This window comes from Muntiacus reevesi, chromosome 1 (genome assembly GCF_963930625.1).
Source record: "Muntiacus reevesi chromosome 1, mMunRee1.1, whole genome shotgun sequence".
NCBI classification, from domain to species: Eukaryota; Metazoa; Chordata; class Mammalia; order Artiodactyla; family Cervidae; genus Muntiacus; species Muntiacus reevesi.
The window spans coordinates 85,722,305-85,746,659 of record NC_089249.1 but is presented as its reverse complement, the minus strand read 5'-3'; the positions used below and the strand labels follow the sequence as shown (position 1 = coordinate 85,746,659).

General features: G+C 39.3%; 1 protein-coding gene across 1 annotated transcript in view; it reads right to left on the bottom strand.

The window, feature by feature from the left end:
* NOTCH2 (notch receptor 2) overlaps positions 1–24,355 on the bottom strand; it is a 169,858-nt gene that overhangs the window by 70,541 nt on the left and 74,962 nt on the right. The window contains exons 3-5 of the mRNA XM_065905975.1: positions 22,831–23,090; positions 19,067–19,402; positions 9,062–9,184 (exon numbers count right to left, since the gene is read on the bottom strand). Coding sequence (XP_065762047.1) covers positions 9,062–9,184; positions 19,067–19,402; positions 22,831–23,090 — 719 coding nt within the window. The remainder of the gene's footprint in view (positions 1–9,061; positions 9,185–19,066; positions 19,403–22,830; positions 23,091–24,355) is intronic.

The window sequence follows — 24,355 nt, the reverse complement described above, 5'->3', positions numbered from 1 at the left end:
GAATCATTTCAAGCAAAGAAATAACATGATCCAATTTGTGTTTCAGAAAGCTCACCCTGCTCCTGTGGGAAGAATGGACTGAACTCCATCCCACCATTCCAGGTCAATAGCAATTTAAAGCACTGAGGAGTCCCAGGGCTCCTGTGGTCTCTATAGCACCAAGAAAGTCTGTGGTGCTTTGGGGGCAAATTTCAGATGCAATAGCACCAAAGAGCAACCAGGCTCAGCCACTGTATGGAGAACTGACGCCTGGCACAGAAGCTTTTCTACCCAGAGGAAAAAAATGGTACTAGGCTTCTGTATTCCAGCTAGGAGAAAAAATACACACTCTTGCTCTCTCCCACCTCTTTGGGCTGCTGAGCTGTTAAAAGTTTACAGAAAGAGCCCCTCACCTCCCTGGAAGTAAAAACTAACTGTACCAGGGATTCCAAAGAGAATCAAACTACTGTATTTATAGGCAAGGCATTACTAATGAGCAGAATGAGTAAGCCAAGCAAACAAACAACAACCTGGTGTTCATTAGAACATTTGCAATATAAAAGATGTAGACATACCATGTAAAATGTAGATGAAAAGCATACAAGAGAAAAATATACACTTCCTGAAACGAGTACATTATAGAAAGAACTGGTTCTATATTCTCAAAAATTTTATACACATGCAGTGTATGTGTACAATTTATACAATCTTTCAAAAGAAATGAAGATGCTGCTGCTGCTAAGTTGCTTCAGTCATGTCCGACTCTGTGGGACCCCGTAGACTCTGGTAAAATGGGGCAGGCTGAGAGAAAGGCAGAAATAGAGAGGACCTAGACAGGAGTAAATATTATCAGAAAAAAAGAATGCAGTTCAAATACAAATCAGAATTGGTAACTATAAACAACAGAACTGACAATGAAGAAAAACAAATCAGTTATGCAAAAAAAAAAAAAAAAAAGCTTAAGAAGCTCTTATGAAATGCAAAGGAAAAAAAGATTAAAATATCGAGAGAAAAGATTTTAGCTCTGGGGAAGAATGAAGACCTAGTATAACAGTATTCCTAAAGACACAAAAACAAATCAGAAACAATCTTTTCTGAGATGAGACTGAACCTAAGTTTGCAGATCCAAAGAACTCAAAAAAAGACTAGGAAAAAAAATGACAGGAAACATGCCTATACCAATATTGGTTAAATTTCTGATTTTAAAGGAGGAGGAGAGAGAGAGAGAGAGACAGAATAACTCAGAAGATATTGGACTTCTCTATAATACTCACTACAAGAAGCAAAGGAACTTCATAAAAATATAATTTGTGACCCAAAGTTCAATATCTATACATGATGCCATTTGTGTATGAAGGCAACTAAATTAAAAAATATTTTTCAAATATTCGTGAGCTCTGTAAGAAGGCTGTGATATAAATGCACTACTAGTTAACACAAAACAAGTTACACATGTAACTAAGTCTAAAGTCTTATAAATTGAATTTTAAAACAGTATGGATATCAGTAATGTTAAAGAACATGAGTAAGACTTTTAAGTTTGAGTAATAATAATACTATAATATAAATTTTAAAATCCCAGATCCTATAACAAAATCTGGAGAGTTAAAAAAAGATTAAAAGAAGAGGTAAAATGAGAAGTGGAAGTGTTAGTTGCTCAGTCGTGTCGGACTCTTTGTGATCCCATGGACTGTAAACCACCAGGCTCCTCTGTCAATGGGATTCTCTAAGCAAGAATCCTGGAGTGTGGGTAGCCATCCCCTTCTCCAGGGGCTCTTCCTGACCCAGGGATTGAACCCAGGGTCTCCTGCATTGCAGGTGGATTCTTTACTGTCTGAGCCACCAGGAAAGCCCTGGGAAGAGTAAACCACTCCTAAATAACCCATCTCATTAACCAATCCCCCCTAGTTGCCTTAACTCCTAGTCTAGCCAAGGTTCTAGGGTTGGTCACATGAGTGAAGTTCCTGTCCCCTGAAGCTACTGCCCAGTACTCCTCTCTGTCTTTTTCCTTTTTCCTCTTTTTCCTCTACAAAATCCTGAATAAGTGACCCATCCCACTTCTCCCTTTACTCCTCCCTCAATGCCCACGTTTCTAACCTCTCACAATCTGGCTTTCTTCTCTCATTTACAGAGAAACTCCATTTTAGAAGATTTCTAAAGACCTCAAAAATTCTGACTAACTCTCTGCAATTAACATTAATATTTGAGTCTCCTGGTTGCCATTCTTTCAATTATCATCATTTGTTAAAATTGGTCTTGGAAATGCCAAAATAAGTAAGACAGGTTCCTAATTCTCTAGAGGCTAAGAGTGTATTATGTGAGGTTAAGTATATAAACAAGTAAGATCAGTATAATGTTGCAGGTGCTATAACAGAGGCATATAGAGTTGAGTCGAAGGCACAGTCTTAAAATGCACTCCTGACTCAGTGATGCTATGATGGCAGAGCTTCTTCTGAACTCTCAGTCCTCCCTTCTCTCACCTTCCTTCTTTAGATCCCTTTCCTCATTTCTGAAGTGTAGACTTAAGATCCAAACAGGTCCAAACCCTCTGGCCTTCTCAGCCCACACACTTTCCTTATAGACTTCCCAGGCAACCAAAAGTAAGACTCAAAGTCTGAATCTCTAACCCCTACCTCTATTTTGATTGCCTAGGTCTTAGTGCTGAACGTTTTCACTTGGAAAACTAATCTCAAACTCATCATCATCTCTAGCCTATTTCCTTATCTCTGTCAAAAGTCTCCATATTCTCCCATTACTCACATTTAAAAATAGATGTTAACTCTTATCCATCTTCCCCCTCATCCAACCAAGTACTTAGATGGTCCACAAATCCTATCCATGCTTCTTTCAAACTCATGATCACTCCCACTTATTAACTTCTATTGTGGCTATGTGTAGACTTTCTTATTTCTTCCTAGTGAATGTGACCATTTATCAGAGAGGAATTGATTTATTTCTTTTTTGTGTCTCTTACAGCATCTAGCATAGTGTATTGGATATAACTGTTAATTATTCAACAAATGTCTGTTATTGAAGCTACCTTACAATCATTGTGTAAGGGCTTGAAAAGTCACGAAGTAAGAACTGGATCTTTTCTGGGATAGAGCAAAAGTCAGACAGTGAGTCATGGACACGAAGACAGAAAAGATTCCTCAGTCTCACCTCCTGCATCTTGTGTTGGGTCATAGTAACTACTCACCCCTATTCCTACTTAACATGACTATTAATCGGCTCTGAGACCTCTGGGATGAAAGTGCCTCAGGTTAGCACTCTTGGCACTCTGCCCAACTGATAGCACACTGAAATTGGGAGGGGAAGCAGAATTCCAAAAACCAGGCTTAATTCCAAGTCCCCACAATCAATTTGACAGCAGATAAATTGTAATGGGAGATGCATTTTTCCATTCCTCCATGCAGAATACAAATGAAAAAAAAAGATGTCTGCAATCCCAGATATACTTAGTTTCCACTCTCAACCAAAAAGCTCCATTTCTATAATATTAAAAACACAGAAAACTAGTTTGGAGAAAAGTCTTTTTCTGGAGAACAGCTTGAGAGCACTGAGTTCAAAATAAAAATATACCATGAAAAGACTCCATTCCCAGAAACCATCTCTGGCAGTATATACACTTTCTGATTCATGCCAAAACTTTTTTGCTGGAGTTGGAGCAACTGACAGCAAAGGGAATCTTAACTAACACTTTAGGCTCATCATGCCATAAAGGAGAGCCGAGAGAAAATGTGGTCGGTTTTATTTGACTCGTGTCCACCTAACTTCCATTGTTCACTTCTGCTTAGTGTCCCAAAGCACAATTCCAAGCCCAAGTTGAAATTACATTTCTGAGTTAATAACAAGCACAGGAAAATAAATCACGTCTGCCCTAGGAGTGAACCCAAAACCAAAAGCTGCCAGAGAGGAATTTGTGAGTTGAGTTTAGAGTCAACTTTAATTCTGAAGGAAATGAACCTTTAAAAAGAAAATTCAAATAACAACCTATGTAGACAAAACATTAGTCTACACTGCTTCGATTAATTTGGGGGCCTTTTATAACTTTTTTTTTTCCTTAAATGGATATCTGCCAGAGCAGAATTGCTCTTGTAAGATGGCTTGGAGCCAAAGACGGTAACAGTATAGATATTTGTGCTCAGGCTTCATCAAATTCTTAGGTAAACTTCCACTTCCTAAAGAAAAATCTAACTACTGACTTGCCTCTATAACAAGAGGTAAGTTGCCTTATCTCTTATAAGTTGCCTATATAAGTTGCCTCTATAACCATTTGCCCAACTCCCAACATCAATTTCTTTCTTCCACCTGGACTTCAGTTTGTCTAAAACAGTGGTAACCTTTGTAGGTACAAATAAGTGCTCTGGACAGAGCTTGGACACAGTTCTGTCCACAACTGACATGGAAACCAATATACTTTCCCCAAGTGAGGCCAATACAAGGGTCCCTGAAGGACAATTTCATGTCCATCCCTCTGCCACTCAGAATCAAAGAGGATGCTTCTACATAGAACTTCTCTGCATCAAAGGAATGCTGTCCAATAGAACTATCACAAGAGATATAGATATCATTTAAAATTTTCTGGTAGAACTTAAACAAAGGAAAACAAGGTGAAATTAATTTAAATATATTTTATCTAACTCAATGTATTCGAAACATTATCATTTTAGCATCTAATCAATATTTAAAATTAGTGAAACAGTCTACCTTTTTTTCATACTGAGTCTTCAAAATCAAGTGTTTTACAGTTGAGGCACTTCTCAGTCTGGACCAGTCATATTTCAGATGCTCAACGGCAAGATGTGGCTAGTGGCTACCATATCAAACAGCATGGACCTGAAACGTCTTACGTGATAACTGTCTGCTAAATAAATGAAAAGCTTTTTAACTGCACCATTTATTTTCCCGATACCTCAATAAGAAACTAAGAGATACCAGTTCTGTGAACAGTAAATAAAAGCTTCTGAAGAAAGGAAACGTGACTCATTTATTCCAAATCAAACCATGAGTAGACTTGGAAAAAATTTCTGGTCATCTTGAAGTCTAGAACTTGCTACAAAAGATCAAAACCTTCTTTGTAGGTGGACTTATGAAAACAACATGGTACCTATCAGGCTTTTCTCATTAAAAATGTGGCCAATTCCCAAATCTCCATTTACTTCAAACTGATACATAGGTTTTTTTAACTACCCAATTCCATCCTTTTTTTTTTTTTTTTTCCCCAGATAGCTGGCAACTAAATTTCCTCTCTTAGCTGGCTCCAATCCTTCTTTCTCAGTTTTGTCAAAAGCCAGACAAACAGTTCATACCTCAACTCTATAGCTGAAAATTGTAAAAGGAATTCTGAATAAAGTTGCAATAAGCCTTTGAAATATAATGAAAAAACCACCAGATTGAATATAAAACATTTACTTAATATTAACTTCTAATCTCTAGTAACCAGGAACACACACACACAAAGAACAAACCAGAATATCCTACCTAGAATAATAAAACTATAAATTAAATGTTCAATCTATTATAAAAGACTCAAAGCCCTTAATAAAAATATTTTTAAAGATAACTCATAGAGTCAATCGATCTGTAGTTTAAAAAAAAAAGACCACAGATTTGAGCACAGACTTGAAGTTCAACAAGCCTAGATTCAAACCCTAAGCCAACCACTATGAGCCATGAGTAAATTGTTTAACCCTTCTGAATATCTATCATCATCTGTAAAAAGAATAACTAAAACTCTACCCTTCATACAGTTATTGCAAAGATTACACAAAATAAAATATTGTAATCAGCACATTATTTAGGTGCTAATAAGCATTAGTTAACTCTCAGCCCCCAGCCACATTCATTTCTTTAATTTGGACAAAGCAGAAAATACTTCTGTGAATTTATTTATAGCTCTAATACCAATGTAAATAGGAACCCTACAATCCCTAATTTTTCTACTCTTCTCAGAATGATGTTGGGGCTGGGATAACGAGTAGCTCAACTATATGCTACTGACAGCAAAGATCTGTAAAGAGCTCTAGTATCTGCTGTCATCAACAGTTCAATGACCTCATTCCATTACCTCAGGCCTATAATAATGCCAATATTAATGCAGTGAGCATTATCATAGAGAAATGCATGGGGTAGTAAGGGAGCCCAGAAGATAACACTTGGCTTAGCCTAGAGAGAGGGTATGGGGGGCTTCCTGAAGAACGTAACTATTTGATTTGCTCCTGGCAGGCAAAACTGGTGAGGACTATAGGGAAAGGAGTGGAGAAGGAAATCTAGAGACAAGAAATGGTGTGGGACTTCCCCGCTGACTCACTGGTAAAGAATCTGCTTGCCAATGCAGGAGACACAGTTCGATCCCTGGTCTGGGAAGATCCCACATGCCACAGAGCAGCTAAGCCTGTGTGCCACCACTACTGAACCAGTGCTCCAGAGCCTGGGAGTTGCAACTACTGCACCCACACGCCCTAGAGTTTGTGCTCCATAACAAGATAAACTACTGCAATAAAAAGCCCGTGCACTGTAACTAGAGAGTAGATCCTGCTCGTCGCAACCAGAGAAAAGCCCATGCAACAACAAAGACCCAGCACAGGCAAAAGTGAATAAATAAATAAATACTAAAAAAGAAATGGTACGAACGAAGGCATAGGATGTGGTACAAACAAAAAAACAAGGTGGTCACTGGAAATCAAAGATTGGCACCAGTGAAAAGAGGAAGGAAATGTGGGAAACCAAAGACTAAGGGTACCTTATATGACAGCAGGTCAAAGGAAATAAATACTGACACCCTGAACATATTTATCATTTCTACCATCTAGAAAAACAATACAAAAATACATGAAACAAGAAACAGCTTTTAAGGACTTTCATGGGAAAAAAGGTATCTATTAAACAACCTGGGAGAAGAAATTTTGGTAAAATATAATTTCACTGGGAAACCTTACCCCAAGATTGAGCTTTCCTAATTAATATCAAAGCAGGAAATCAATTGGTGTTTGTGTCATCAAAGAAAAATCAACAATGAAATCACAATTATTATTTAATCTTCACTGGCATCAGGAGCCTTGGTACCACAGAGTCACTCTCTCCCACAGGGCAAGGGAGAGACTTTGAATGAAGTCAGGTTCCTAACATGTATCTCATCCTGCCTAATACTTCTGGAAGGATCATTAAAAGAGAAAAATTAAATATTTCCAGTTACTATTTGTCACATAATTAACTTTACAGTAACCATTTCTATTTATTTTTTAATTAATTTTATTGGAGTATAGTATATTAGTTTCTGCCCTACAGCAAAGTGTGTGTGTATACATATGTGTGTGTGTGTATATATACATATATATAAACCCCTCTCTTTTGGATTTCCCTCCCATCAGGTCATCACAGAGTAATCTTTTTAAGTTGAAAAAAAAAAGGCCTATGAAAAAAAACTCACCACAGAAATGGCAAAATCTGAAGAGAAGAGAGAATATGACAGCAAGACCAGAGCGTTGGGAGTGAAGCCCTAGGATCAAGATACCAAGAAGAAATTCTAGGGGAAGTCCAACTTTAGGGAAACCCAGTGGGAAAGTATTTTTTTAAACAGTTTGGGGATTAAAAGCAGAAAAGCCCTTCCAGGAAATCATGTTACTGAAGTTCTAAACCCTTTTAGCCTTTTCTATTCATAGGCTACAGCTCTAAAGAGTACTCTAAATAATTAGCTGCTGCAGATGAGGGAAGGCAATTTGGAGATGGTGAAGAATATCAGGTAGTAACAACAGCAATACAAGATCAGGACTTCTTTGCTGGGCACAATCCCTCGCTGGTACTATAGCTCCTTCCTAATAACATTAGCTTGTTCTTGGGTTTCCATATTAAATCAAACAACTTCTCTCCAAAAGGCCCAGTTCTTAATTGCTTAATCAGTTCTTACTTGCCTCCATTTTCAGTTAGATAAATAGATACAAACGGGAATTGAAACTAAAAGTCTACATAGACTCAATTTCAAAAATAAGAAGAAAAGAAGACAACATTATAAACTTCCAAATGGTTGTATGTTTAAGCAGATCTATTCTTCTAATGTCAGAGGCAGAAGAATCAATGTGCAAAAAAGGATACAAAAAAGGAAAATACAGAAACGTAGACATAAAAATAATGTCTTCAAGAGGACCTGCTCAAGCCTCTGCATAACTATGTCATAACAATAAGATGAGATAGATTTCTGTGTACAGACAAGAAGTTCTGAACTCTCCCAGTCTGTACAACTTATTTTCAGGGTTTTTTAAGCTTGATAACAGAAGAGCAGAAGGAAGAGTATTCTAATAATCTTTTCATATAATTTAGAATATTCATTGATACTACACTGGAACTTGACAAGTTGTAGTTTCTCTTCCTTTTCCAGCCTTATTGAGCTATATTTAACATACAACATATATGTAAGTTTAAGCAGTATATACATGATGATTTGATAGACATACTTAGTATGAAATGATTACCAAAATAAGATCAGTTAACACGTCTATTATCTCACACAGTTAACATTTTTTGTTTGTATATGGTAAGAATATTTATATTTTTGCATTTAACTATGTTCTTTTCCTCTCAAATATTATGTACTATGTTCCAGGCAATGTGTTGCTTTGCCAGATAATAATTTCAGAGTCTTTCAGTAATGCTCTTTCTTCTCTTTTCTACAGTAGGGTCCCCAACCTGAGATCCAATGCCTGAAAATTTGAGGTGGAGCTGATGTAATAATAACAGAAATAAAGTGCACAATAAATGTAATACGCTTAAATCATCCCCAAACCATCCTTCTCCCACTCCTGGTTCATGGAAAAAAAACTTCCACCAAAGATCTTCCAGTCTCTGGTGCCAGAAAGGTCGGGGACAGCTATCCTACAGCACTTAGCAGGGTACTGAGTTCAGAACATCTGCCCAATAAATGTCCGTGAGAATATTTCTTTACGTAAACAGAGGGGGACGTATGGGGTTAGCACTATACCCAATGACGTAGCACAGACACTCTTGTAAAACGGGCCCACTTCAATAACAACCTGCCTCTGCTAACTGACCCATGCCCCACTCTGACTAGTCACACCATACATACCTGTCCACTGAGGGGGACAGCGGCAGTTGTACGTATTGACCCCATCCACACAAACCCCTCCATTCTGACACTTGTGGTTAGGACAGTCATCTATGTTCCGCTCACAGGTGACTCCTTCAAAACCTAGGAAGAGAAGGATTAAAGGAAATGATACATTCTCATAGAGATGATGTGATCTGTTCTTCTCCACAGGACATGGTCATCAGAACAGACTGACTTCATTATTATAGTTCAACAGACAGCAGATGGTCAACCCAAAACTCACCATGTAAAAATCCCCCAAACTTCTGTCTTTTCTTGCCTCAGGCATAGACAGTTAAAACGAATCATTATGCCAATGACATGCCTTCATACTTACCTCACAAGTATTTCAAAGTGTTTTCATGAAATAAAATCCCAGTGAAGATAAATGTCTACTCAGGACAGCTGGTTCTAAAAAAAAGGGTATTAGATTTTCCCCAGCTCCATGCTAGATTAATGGGAAGAACAAATAAAAGATTACCTAATTAAATTTAAATTCCTTTTTGTTTTTTTCTTGGGAAAATCATGGGGGAGAATATGGAGACATTAAAAAAATACTGAACTGAAAGTCTGAAGATAAGGGTCAAGTTCTAACCTCACTGCTTATAAGCCATTTAATACTTGGTAAATTACAAGCTCTAAAGTAGCTTCCTCATCTGTAAAATAAGTCTGGCTACACCTGCCCAGCACGTCTTTCGAGGTTGTTATAAGTGCCACATCGTAAGCACAACACAATATAAATATAAAAAGCTATCTGAATATGGGGTGGCATGATTACTAACTAAACTTGCCAACTCTTCAAATTGTTCATCCTCCTTTTCACACTTAGAGCACTACTTCCTTCCTCTTGATTTTTCCTTTTTATGAAAAATGAAACTAGCACATCAAACTTCACCCTAATTGCCCATAGTATGTTTCCCTATATAATTTACACATTGGGCTTTTTTCTTTCACTTTCCTTGCTACCAAATCTCTTAACTACTAAAATGGAAGACTATCAGCTTTAAGACAAGAGAGGAAGTTTACTGAACATTCCCTTATTTGAAATACATATGACTAAGTATTTGGCCTCCTCAGAATGTCCCTTAAGTTTCTCTCTTTTACTCAAAACACATATTGGGTCTTATATTGGCACTGGTATAGTTAAGTAAAAGAAAGAGTTCCTGCTTTCAGGACACTGCAGTCTGGTGAGTGGGTAGACATCAATCACGCCTTTTCTTCATTCCTTAGCACAAACACTGTGGTGTTCTACATCTGCCCTGTTATACTGGAACATAGCTGGTTTCTCTGAATACAGTAACAGTCATGTACATGAGTATGAACCATGTACCCAAAAATCTACCCAGAGACCAAAGGAAATCACTTTGTAGAAGATGGAGATAAATGAACGCTTGACTGAAGAGAATTCTATTTCTCCAAGTATTTGGTAAGAAGTCCATGCAAGCAGATGAGTCATTAAGTAAGCTTGAGAAAGACTACAAAAAAATTTATATAGACTCAGATTTTTAAAAAATTAATCATGTTACTCAAATATCTTCTGGGCTTCCCAGGTGATGCTAGTGGTAAAGTTACCCCCCTGCCAGTGTAGGAGACATAAGAGATGAGGGTTTGATCCCTGGGTTGGAAAGATCACCTGGAGAAGGAAATGGCAACCCACTCCAGTATTCCTGCCTGGAAAATCCCATGGACAGAGAAGTCATGCAGGTTACAGTCAACAGGGTCATAGAGTCGGACACGACTAAAGGGACTTAGCATGCACTCATGTATCTGTTTAATCATATGACAATCTTACAAATGGATTGAGTCAGTAAATGCTGAACTGCTTAAGCCCACCCAAAATTATGATAAAGTGAGAGCAAATCTATAGATTCACAAAGTACAGTCCTTGAACAACAACTGAAGGCTCTGTTTCTAGTCTAGTGCTCTTAAATGGAAACATCCTTTGGAAAAGTTAGACACTTTCAGAATGTGAGAGAGAAATAAGGAGTCCTGGCCCACCACAGCTAGAACCTGTGTGGTTTGGTGGTGTCCTAGAACTGATACTGGCCATCCTCCCCCAACTTGATCTCCCTGGTGACTAAGACTAAATAAGGTTGATTAAGATGGCAAGGAGGTGATGAAGCCTTTGTAGCCAAACTATAAGGAACTGACTGTGAACTTGAATTTTTATTAGCCAGTGTTACAACGAATGGAATTTGCCAACCACAGACAAATTAAGAGAGCAGAAACATTTCAACATAGCCATAACATATATAAGAAATAAAATGTTTTCTTTTCATGACTATTTTTGAGATAGTTCTTACCTGTCACTATGTAGTTGCTTAGGCAGAAAGGCAAATGGGTGAAAGAGTTAATTTATGGTTGAAGCACGGCCTCTGGGGTTAAACTGCCTAGATTCAATTCTCAAACTTTCCATGCAGTAGCTAAGTGAACATGGGCAAGATATTATATATGCTTAATATTTAAACTCTCTTTCCTCTCTGGACTAATTAACAGGACCTACCTGAAAGGTTGTTTTAATGATTAAATGAATTAGACAGGAAAAAAAAAAAGCAACAACAATGTAATAAATTGTGCTGGAACAACTGAATATCTAGATTCAAAAGAATAAAGTTGGATCCCTTCCTCATACCATAAACAAAAATGAACTCAAAAATGTATGAGTTAAAATTATAAGATTCTTAGGATAAAACATAGACGGAAATCTTTGAGACTTGGGCTAGATAGAGATGTCTCACACATAACCAAAAGCACAAGTCACAAAAGAAAAAACTGACAGTTTGGAATTCATCAAAATTAAAACCACCTGGGTTTCAAAGGACACCAATCAAGAAAGTAAAAAGGCAGTCCACAGAAAGGGAGAAAATATTTGTAAATCATATATCTAGGAGATACAAAGAATTCTTAATGACAAAATTAAAATACAACATCCATAACATAATAATACAAATAACCCAGTTATAAAATGGGTAAAGGAGCTAAAGAGACATTTCTCCAAGGAAGATATACAAAAGGCCAATAAGCACATTAAATGATGCTCAGCATCAGCCATCAGGAAAATGCAAATCATGACCATAATAAGCTATCACTTCACACCCACTAGAATGGCTATAATTTAAAAGACAGATAGCAACAAATGCTGGTGAGGTAATGAAGAAACTGGGAATCCTCATACACTGCTGGTTGGAATGTATTAATAAAATAGTGCAGCCACTATGGGATATAGTCTGGGAGTCCTGAAAAGATTAAATAGGGTTACCACACCACCCAGCAATTCCTCTCATAAGTAAAACCAAAAAGAAATGAAAATATATGCCTATTCAAAAACTTGTACAAGAATGTTCAGAGCAACATTATTCTTAATTCTCAAAAAAAAAAAAAAAAACAAAAGCAGAAGCAGCCCAAATGTCTATTTTGTGATGAATGGATAAATACAAACTGGTAAATCCATATAATGGAATGTAATGCATACACAAGAAGCATACTATGTGTTCCCATTTATATGAAATGTCCAGAATAAACAGCTCTATAAAGAGAGTAGATGAGTAATTGCCTAGTGCTGGGAGGGAGTTAGTGCAGGGGGCATGGTGGGCGGGGGGCGCGGTTAGGGAGTGACTGCTAATGGGAACAAAGTTTCTTTCAAAGTCATATAAAAATGAGCTAAAATTTTATTGTGGTAATGGTTACACGTATCTGTAAATATACTCAAAACCACTGAATAGTGTGCTTCAAAAGAAAATTATATGGTATGTAAATTATATCTCAATAAAACTGTGTTATTATATTAGAAGGAAAAGCACTTACAACAATGCCTGATGCACTGTGTTTTATACATACTAGCTAATACTATTATATATCAATGGGATCAAAGCATCTCTTAGAGATTATCTACTCTAATCCTTTTATGTTACAGATGAAGAAGGGCCACATGGCTGACTTACTCTACATGGCTAGGAGGCAGGAAGCAGTCCTAAACCAGAAACTTTACCTAGATTCAGTCAGTATGGCCTCTGGGACCCCAAAGTTCTCTTCCAAAAATCCGAAAAACTGACCTTGGGTCAAAAGTTCCCAAAAGTTTGGCTGAGAAAACTCTAGCCAAATCAGTTTTCCTCGAAAATTAAGACAGGATTTATGTTTTCAAAATAGAGATATAGGCTCTTTTTGGAAATAACTAGCAAATTCTTATAAAAAGTCTACCCAAGGTAGGGGTAAGGGGGTGCAGAGAATGGATATGGGTTAAATGAATAAGTTACAGTGCAGTCTCTTCTTTAAAATGTTTCAAGGTTTTAAGGGAAAGGGAAGCAGACCAGTCTGCAGACCTGTGGGTGGGATGGGTGTAGCCGACTTATGGAAAGGCTCACATGACTGTACTAAAAGGAGTTCGCTGCTTGAAGCCAACTCACATCCTTAAAAGGCCAAAAAGAAAGAAATTAAACTCAGAAGGAACATTTTTAAGACTGTGCTGTTATACACCATGGGCCACGTAACTGATAAACGATGACAGGGAGGGTGGGGAGCAGAAAAGTGTCTTTTGAACTTGTCATCCCACACAGATACCAGCATCTCTCAAGAGAGCTTCCATATCTTTTCATTTTCAGTCCCTAGGAGGTGTGACGGTGGAAAGACTTGGTGCAGACGCTCAAAGAGGAGAGCAGAAAGGGGAAGCTGAGATGACACAACTGGGATTCTCCCAGGCCAGGCTGAAGGTCCTCAGGAAGAGCTTCCGTGCAGAGGAATAAGAGAGTGAAGAAAACCCAGGGATACCTGGGACTGGACAAAGTACCAAAGGTAAACAGCTACAGGCTACCTTCTCTCCCTGCCCTCCGGAAAGAAGCCTGTTAAATGAGCAAATTGGTCCCAGTTCCATCCCACTGGTTTCCTTGGCACACTTTACCCATCCTCTGAATGGGCCCCAGTGAGCTCAATGACCCCACGGCTGGCCGCACCACCCACCCAGGCTGCTGTTCCTACCCACCTCCCTCTGTATCTCCCAAATGAGCTCTACTTTCCTTTCTAACTTTTCCTCCAAAGAAGTCAGAGAAATGAGTAAAGGGATTCAAAAGAAATAACTTCAGAACTTTTTTTTTTAATTACAGAATATAGGAATGCTCTTCTCTATCACATCCAATTCATTCATTTGTCAAATATTCACTGAGTCTCAATTTGAGCCTGGCAGGAGGTTGGATACTGGGGGCGGGGGTGGGGGGCGGGTAGTTAAGATGAGAGTGTCTACTGGAAAGGATGAACAGAAAGTTTAGTAAGTGTTGCGCCAGAGGTAGGCAGGTTGCAAAAGATCTTAAGAGAGTCTCCAGTCCCCCAAGGGGTGAGGAATACAGGAGGCATTTCAGTGAAGTAGATGCCTTTGGCACATCACAAGGAATAAATTCTATACAAAAAGGCAGGGTGGGAAGGGGAGGTAAGTGATAGAGGGCTGAGAAGATAGCAGGGGCAAAACTGTCAAGCATGGGAGGATAGGAAAAACCTAAGGAACATCAAGAAAAAACTGGACTCAGGGCCCAAACTAAAGGGGCTAAAAGAATGCGCCCTGCAAAACGGTATGATAATTTCTGCATCTGCTCCAGAGAAATCTGCCAGAATATGATTAGTATAATACCCCAGAGAACGTCACATGCCTTGTGCATATGAGAATGCAAAAGGGAATTATTTCTAAGAGTTTTTAAGCCCAGCAACTGCAGAGCAGACACAAAAGCCATAGAATGTGGCTAAGCTTTATTTTAATGATACAGGGATATTACATATAATCAAGCCTGTAAAGTATAGGGGCGATTTACAAAGGATAAACCTTCTTTGTTTGGAGAGAACAGACTGGGCAGCTTTTTATGAAGTTTAAAAATCATAAAGGAATAAGGAGGTGCAGGAGAGAAAGAAAAAGGGAAAGTCCATCAGGGATTGTCCAGTCCACCTGTGAACTCGCAGGCAAAGCCAGGAGATGCAAACAGCACATGGCTGCTTCTTAATATATCCACAGACATACAACCAACTTAACTCATAAACCCCAAAATATTGGAAGCCAGTGATTCAAGAATGTATCGTCCATTTTGTTCTTTAGCTAAAAATTATTCTAGCTGAGTACTCCTCCTTACAGTTTCTGCTAAAAACTTTACCTAATGGTAGTTTATGAAGGATCTGGGTTATTAACAGTTGCTGAACCAAGAAGAAGATGGAATACAGTTCCTTGGTTTCATTCTATCAGCTCCCTCTTGAATATATTCCTTTTTTCTTCCCTCTATTGAGAAACATTTCTTTCTTTATTACTCAGGATGAGTCATATTTACAGTTTTAATCGCCCCATCAATCTTAATACTAAAATCATCTCAGTAACTATAGTGCCCTTTGCAGGAAAAGAACTATATCATAACCATTCAAATATAATCACTAACTTATGTGGGGTTCACTGAGTTTTAGAGTTGAAAAGAATTCCAATTCTTTTCACTCAGTACTAGTGTAAACCAGTACAGAAGGAGAAGCTTAACTAAGTCTAACAGATATGTTACCAGGAAGAAAATAAGACCAAAGTTATGCTCTCAGTACTACCGTACTATACTAAACTCAGCCTGTAAAGTCAGTAGGTGTGTGCCTATTATATACCTGTCACGGTTTCCATGTGCTTGGGATACATCACCAAACAAAAACAGAGATCCTAGCTTTTACTCTGGAGAGGAGAAGAGGCAGAAGAATTTGGAAAGACAGACAATAAACAATAGTCATAATGAGGTAAATTATATAGTGAAAATTATACAGTAAGATGATGACAAGTGTTACCAAAAAAGAAAAGAAAAGGTAGACCAAGGTCAGAGATGAAGGGGGAAGGGAAAGGTTACAATCTGAAATAGGGTGATCAGGGCAGACCTCAGTTAAAACTGCCAAGGTTTGAAATGTGGTGGGAAGCAGCCACCTGAGAATTGCAGAACCTGGACAAAAGTGACTTTACCTGTCACTTGCTTGGTTTCCCCATCTTTAGAATGGAAATAATGATTCTCTTCAAGGGTGCTATTTACACTGAGATAGTGATTGCTATTTTAAGTAATATTTTAGTCTCTTGACTAGTGTTGGGGGCAATGCAGGAGGGACAGGAGAATGGTATTGCATTATAAAAAGGACTCTGTAAAAGGAAATCATCACCAGACATTATTTCCCTATGTGGAAATAAAGTTAATACTTTGCAAACTCCACCTGGGACATGAAAACCAATGAGCATAAAATCTTACACATTGTATAAATATATATTTATTCACAGTGTTATTGCATCATCTATTGTTTTTAAGTCTTTTTAAAATTTCCTTCTATATATTGTCCAAGCTGACATCATCTGTTTCAGATCATGGGACCCTGAAAGGCAGCAACTAGCCTACTTTACTATTTTTAGGTATCTGCATGATGCCATACACAGCCTGTAGGCATGTGCTCAGTCACTCAAGTCGTGTCCGACTCTTTGCAACCCCATAGACTGTAGCCCCCTAGGCTCCTCTGTCCATGGAATTTTCCAGGCAAGAATGCTGCAGCAGGTTGCCATTTCCTACTCCAGGGGATCAAACCCACATCTCTTGCGTCTTCTTCATCAGCAGGCAAATTCTGTACTACTGTGCTGCCTGGGAAGCCCATACACAGGCTGGTAAGTAACAAATACTATGGATCATAATTAGAAGTATCTCCTTTTTCTTTTAACATGAACCTACTTTTTTTTAACCCATACATCCCTAAACATTTAACAAAAAGTCAGACATTTCAAAGCACCTTCAGGGGCAGACAAGCAGTTAACAATTGGAAATAACCTGCCTGGATTTCAGGACTCGGCCTAACCACATGTCGTCTGTACAACTTTGGGTAAATTGCTTCACATCTCAAAACTTGAGTTGCTTCACCTGGGAAAACTTGAACAATACTACTTATCCCCAAGGATTTTGTGTAATAGAGCTAATGGCTGCAGAAGTACCTGGCACAGTGCCTGACTTATAAAAGGCATTAAATGTATGTTAGTTTGCTCTTTGCCAAATCTTCTGCCCCCAGCCTTGCACCCCCATCCCAATCCCAAACACACACACACATACACACACTTCATCAGTATATTAAAGAAAAAAAAAAAAAGTCTTGCTTTAAACTGTAAGCAGAGTGTAAGAGACAGCCAAGACGTCCTTACTCCATCCCACCAGCCCTGGCAGCCTCGAGCTGTGGAATCCCTGGTTATTTCCTTTCTCAAGGAGGAGATACTATTCTGGTTTGACAGATCCTTTCCTGGACACACTCTCAGAATTCCCTAAGGTTCTTATCGTGGCTAATGGATAACAATGCAGAGGCTATGGGAGTGAATAATCACTCTCTCCCAGCTAAAAACTTCCTTTATTGACTTCTCTAACTTCCCGTTAGTACTTTGCTGCCAAATCAACCTCCTGTCCTAGGCAACTATTAAAACTAATTTTCTTGAAACTAAAAGACACGTTTAGTGGTCAGCAATAAATTGCACTAACCTCAATTACTGGCCACTTAGGCTATTAGAATACCAAACTATTAGAATATTCACAAAATTAAATTGTTTACATTTCTGTTTCCTTCTTTTAACCCTTAAAATGCAAACAAAAGCAGGAGTGAAGAAAGATACCTTTTAGTTATTCCTTCTACAAGATAATGTGGATGGACAATAATATTAGGTAAATAAATATTTAGTGTCTAAAATGACAGCATTAATTATCTATTCTTCACTGAAAGAGAAACTGAAAGAAAGGCAATTAAACAGCTTGTTTTTGTGGCTTATGGTTAAGTGGTATCTTTTCTATTATGAGGCAGTGTCTTGTATTGTGTATTCCAAGTACATAGGATGGTGCCTAGAACATAGCTGGCAGCCAAAAAATTTTAACTGAATGAAATGAATAAATTACCATTTACTTTTATCCTGAAGACCAACGTATGGCCTTTAATCCCCAAAAGAGAAAACACATGATCCCATTACGTGTGACCCATATCCACAACACCAGAATCTAAGATTCCTTCTCCAAAAGAGTGGCTACAACAGCTTTCTGAGGCAATTTTGCTTACTCAGCACGTTATTCCCCCCTACAGTTTTTCCTTCTTTTGTTTTTGCACTAAGGATATTTGTATAAAAACAGAATCTTTGTTGCTTAGTAATTCATCTGCTCCAGCCACTTGGGCTCTGTTCTCAATCAAAATTCTCGGTTTTCGGCCTCCTCATCAGTTTTATAAGGAGTTTAGTGAACTGGCCAGCCTTGCTCCTTTTTCCATCCTACGGAACAAGGGGCCCCAAGCTCCCACACATTGCTCCTCTTTTGCTTTTATCTTGGCTTATGTGTCATTGTGCCATATATAATCTATCAGCGCTCATCAAAAAGTGCTCACTCATTAACAGAGCACTACCACCACACCAGTTGCAAAGGTCTCCAGCTTCAAGTCTGGGTAGGGTGACCCCAAAATCAGAGAGGCTACACAGAGAGGGTTCTAAAGACCAGAATTTCAAGGAAAATTATAAAAGAGTAGGGGGTGCAACCAGGTAACTAGTAAAATAATCCATTATTCCATCAGAGGTAAAAGCATATAAGAAAGCTGATCATCTATTATATCAATTCAGTTTAAAGCATTTTATTAATCACACATATAAATTTGCCAATGTCTAATTCTCCTTATGTTCCTTTCCATTCTATAGACTTATCAATCCTTTCCCAGAGCTCCGTTTCTCTTATTTCTCACTGTTCCTCCAAAAAAGACAATAAACAATTTCCAAGTCACTCATCATCATAAACTCTGACATGTTAAATTACCCCCTGCTCAGTTTATGGACCATACTGGGCCCATAAAACTCCTCTCTCACCAGCAAACCACCCCACACAACATTCTCACTTCCCCTTTTCCCTGCTGGGAGGGATACTTCCTCAAGGAACACTGAACCACACCCCATCCGCTTCCTTCCCACTGGAGGTGCATCCCCCAACCCAGGACACTAGGGGGACTCCTTACCTGGAAGGCAGCTGCACTCAAAGGTAAAGTCGCCGGTCTGGCGGCAGGTGCCCCCGTTGACACAGGGGGAGGGCGCACACGGCACGTAGGGACTGTCGCAATGCTGGCCTGTGAAGCCCTGGGGGCACTGGCACTGATAGGAACCCGGGAGGTTGAGGCAGGTGCCCCCGTGCTGGCACTGCCCTGGAACGTCACACTCATTGACGTCAGTCTCACACTTCTGCCCCGTGAAGCCTGCGAGGCATGTGCAGGAGAACTGGTTGGCCACAGTGGTGCAGGTACTTCCATTTGCACAGGGGTGGGACAGGCAGGCATCAGTCCACTGGCACAGTTTACCTACAGGAAAGATAACAGACGTAAGCACTGCCCGCAGAAATGGGTGTCAGCCCCATCCCACCCCACATCTCCCACCCAACAGGTGATGTAAGGCAGCCACTGCGTGGAGAATCCCTAAGCTCTCTGAACTGTACAGGAGGCCCGTATCAGAGCCTCCCCGAGTTCACCCGACAGGAGCACCCTCCAGGGCCCTCAGCTGAGACGCGAAGACTTGGTGGAGCACAGGAGTGACTGTAGGTGAATCATGGGAAGCCCACAAGAACCCCTGCAGCACAGAAGGGTCTGGATCCATCTCGTGGCCCACCTCCTTGTTTCTCCCTAAGACACTCCTCTGTTTGGAGATATCTCCCTAAGATATTCCGCTGTCTTCCTCGTTGTTCACCCAGTGGGCGCCACTGTTTGACAATTCTACTCCTAAGTCACCATGGCCACAAAGTCATCCTTAATGCTCCACACAGGTACCGAAACTCCCACCCCCTCTCTTTCCCTCACATACACACCCCTACACATGCAAACACATACCCCAGGTTTGCTGTTTCCTTTTATTATGCCACCTGTCGCACTAGCAGGGCTCCGATCCCTAGAGTAGGCTCTCAAATCATGTCTTGTGAATGAAAATAAAGTGTACTGATATCTTCCACAATACACTGTGGCTAAACAAACCTCTTAGATGATAAAAACAAGTCAATATGACTTCTACTTCCCTTAAACACAACACACATGCACACATATTCCAGGAAACATTTTGTTAATTGTGGTCTTGACAAAAATAGTGCTGGATGTGTTTGAAGAAGATTAAGAATCTCTGGCTTCTTAAACATGAAAAAAACTAGAAGCTGTCATAAGAATAAAGGTCTAGAAAGGCAATTTTTATGGACTCTCTCAGGTAGGAAAGCGCTAAGAATCAGGAAGACAGTATTTGATCTCAAGGAATCAAAACAGATTCTCTGAGGTAGAGAGAGGGAAAAAAAATACTCCTACGCTACTAGTAAATTCAATATTCACGTGGCTTTCTATTTTCATGAGTTCGAGTTTTTTCAAAACTAAAGATCTGAGAATCTCCTGAATGTGTTAATACTCCATAATTGGTTGTCTAGGTAAACATCCAAATCTTTGACCCCAACTCCCCATAGAAAAGCAAGTAAGAGTCATGACAGATTCTCTAAAAGGGAAAGAGAGGTGACACATGAGTACATAAAGTGTACTCTGTCTACCAGGAATATCAAATCAAAGGGAAAAGGTGAAAAAAAAAATCTAGGTACAGCATGTATACCTCAGGGAAGACAGAATGAAGGAACCTTAATTTTTCTCCCTATTTTCCTTCATTCTACTGAGAGTATTTACCTACAGTGGAGAACAGATAAAAATGGTTACTTCTGCCAACAGTGTATATCAGAGTATTTGCCTACAACTGAAACAAAAAGGTTGCTGACCTTGGTTTCCCATATATGTTTTGTACAAGCACTAACCTTCTGCCTCTGTTTTTTTCATCTATGAGTGAGGTGAGCTCGTAAGGTCTGATGAGGTAAGGTAGTGAGTTATCCCAAAACTAAAAGAGCGAGCTTGACCTGTGGTGGTTCCTAAAGTGGTAGATGAAAATGGCAGATGTATACAGATGATTAGCACCCTGGAGGACCACCAAGAAGAGATCTTTTTAATAGCAAGGAATCTGCTTTAATTTGAGGGTTATTTCAGAGTAACATTTTAATTATGAAGAAGGTATCACTGCCGTTTCCACTAGTCAGGATTAAAATGTTTTAAGTGGATATGCCCTCCCCTGCCTTGTGAAGCAAAACAACTTGAAACTGACAATCAGGAAAAATTATTCTCTCAACCACCAAATCTCTTCAGTGACTCACAGTATCAATGTTGTCATAGTCATGATACGGAGATATAACTGTAACAACACCTTTTAATGAAAAACCAATAGAACAAGCATTCCAAACTGAATGATCCAGTCTAATTTTCTGAGTGTGTTTTTCATTTTCTAATTAGATTTACAGAATTGTTGATATACCGGAGGACAAAACAGTGAATAGTTCTCCTTTTCACAACTAAGTTAATAAACATTTATGGTTCGTTTTGAATAAAGCTCAGACCCACCTTTGAAGAACCCATAATATGGTCAGATGAGAGACATGTAAAAATTAATTACAATAAACTATGACACATAAAATAACAGAACACAGAGACTAACTGTGTAAAGGAATCATGAGAGGGTCACTGAGAGGTTACAATAATATTAGGCAATCTCCAAATGTAGAAAAAGGCATTCCAGCAAAGGGGTGTGCAATAGCATGGAGGCAACAGGAAGTATGACATTTTCAGGAAATGATGAGAACGCTGGCGTCACTAAAGCGAGATGCTTGTGGGAAGGTGAGGCTATAAAAAGACGCAAGGCCTAGACTGTGAAGGGTTGTGAAAGTCAAGTAAAAGAGTCTGCAGTTTACTCTGCAGATGATGAAAAGTCACTAGGCATGGTAAGCAGGTGAGTTTGTGAGAAGATTTGCATGTATAATTAAAGATGTGGCAATGTGACAGGTAAACAAGATGGGGAGAAAGTAAAGGTAAGGAAATCAATTAGGAAACAACTGCAGGAGTCTGGGTGAGAAAGGACACGGACGTCGCTACAGAGCAGAAGAGGAAATGGAGGGCAGCAGATGGGTGAGAAGTAATTCAGATTAAAATGCATGCCTGAGTCCAAGTGGGGTACAGATAAATGAGAGGGAGTTTCTAGCTTGGGGTATTTGGAGGGTACACTGGTGTCACTATCTGTATCAACATGTTGAGTTTCAGGTACCTGTTGAATTTCCAAGCATAACATGCAATAGATAGTTAGAAATACGAGCCTGATTGTCAGAGTTCGTGTGAAGCAAAAAGGATGATCGTGAGAGTCATCAGCAGGGGATGAAGATGATGACAGCTGAAGAAACTGGAGATAGTGAGATTCCCTGGGGAAGGCTGTCATATGGCTCAAAAGAGGGCTCAAAACAGAGTTCCAAAGAACACGAAAATTAAATGCATAAGGACAAGGACAAGGCAATGGAGAAGCAGAAGAAACATTCGGTTTAGAAAACCAGAAAAGCCAGTGACCTGAATGTCTGGGAAGAGAAGTTTCTAAGGAATAAGTTATCAATAACACAAACAACTTTTCTTCCAGTGACAGGGAAGTGATTATGATCCCCAGTCCTGATAAATACACTTCAGGCAGTCAACCACTGCTGAGCATTTGACCCTTTTGCTTTCTCTTTCTCCCCTTTCAAAAGGAAGTTAAGGATAGTTGACTGGAACATTCCAGTTCCTTCCCATAATGCTATATACGTACTATAGAGGGGGACCCTAAAGAACCAGATGAGAGTATCTGAAAGGCACTAAACGGAAGTACCTGCTGAGAATAGGAAAGTATGGGCCTGAGTCCCACTTGTTACCTGTAAAGCCGACTTGGCAGGTGCACTCATAGGTGTCCCGGCCAAGCACGTGGCAGGTGCCTCCGTTCAGGCAGGGCTGAGACACGAAGCAGGGGTGAGTAGTGGAGTACTGGCAGTCCTCGCCCGTGAAGCCCAGGGCACATCGGCACGCAGCTTTCCCCAACATAGCCTGGGCCACACACGTCCCACCATTCTGGCAGCGATTCTTCTCACAGGGGTCTCGATGTTGACAGTATTCTCCCAGGAAGCCCTCTGGACATCTATATGGAAAAGAGAGGAGTCCGTGAAAACATTTGACTTTTTATAAGTCTACAAACTTACAAGATAATGCAATTCACTCAAGAAAATACTAGACTGTGAATTGAGAAGCCTGAAGGCACAATCTATAAGACTGTCTCACTTTAGGGGAAGTGTTTAGAGTACTTAACCACATACTCTCATGTCTTTTTAACCATGATCCTTATTCAGAGGCAAAGCACAACCATAGTTTTTTTCATGCAGGCGCAGGCTGTGTGCTGTAACAGCGCTGTTTTGTGCAGCATGGTGGAGACTTGTCTTCAAATTCAGTAACTTTCTCCTTCTGACTAAGGCAATTGACAGAATTAAGACACACACGATAATGCATGGACTGATGCCCTTACCCTCTCAAATTTAAAACCTGTAAAATATCAGGTGGCTTCAATTAAGCACTGAGGAATAATAAGTTTTTCTTATTTCCACTGAGTTGGCCTATATCTAGATTTCTGGATCATGTTCAAGGGGTTGAGACTGTGACAAGGGAAAAGGAGGTACAGGAATGGGGAAGAATTCAAAGAGACTCTTCAGAAACTTAAATCTGCAAAGATACTGGTAGCAAGCCGCTTTCCTAACCAAAAAAGTGCAGCATAACATCAAAATAACATTAAAAATATGTAAGGTACAATGCAAACACCAAAGTGAAGAAGGGAAAACAATTCAAGAACAATAGTCTACAACATTTCCCACATATTATGTTGAGAAATCTTTTTATATGCCACCACTGATTCGTAAGATGCACAATCATCCCAAAATATGTGTAGTGTTTATAACAATTTTCTCCAGACACCATAAAAAATGCATAGAAAGTCACTATTTTCATAATGAAGAGGTTGTTTAAACAGGATCTCTAAGAAGCATTTAAAAGGAACAAAGTCTTTGATTCTAACTATAAATCTTGCCACTTGGCTGTTGCCCCAGATACCTGGTACAACCTATTTCTCCATTTGACTTTTTGGAGGATAGAAAACTAACTACAAGGCTGTTCCACCATTACCTTGAAGATAATATATTTAAACCAAACCAAATTCTCCCCCTCAAAACCAACTCCTATTGCATCCTCTGAAGCTCAATCACTGTGTCTTGACTCTCCCAACCACCCGGACTTTAAGCCCTGGGGTTCTGTTTCATTCCTTCTTGTCTTTGCCAACCTTTCCATAAAGTTTAGTAGCCATTGGTTAACCACATAAGGTCTTTAGAGGTCATAGTTTTGAGGAAAGAAGGAGGACCA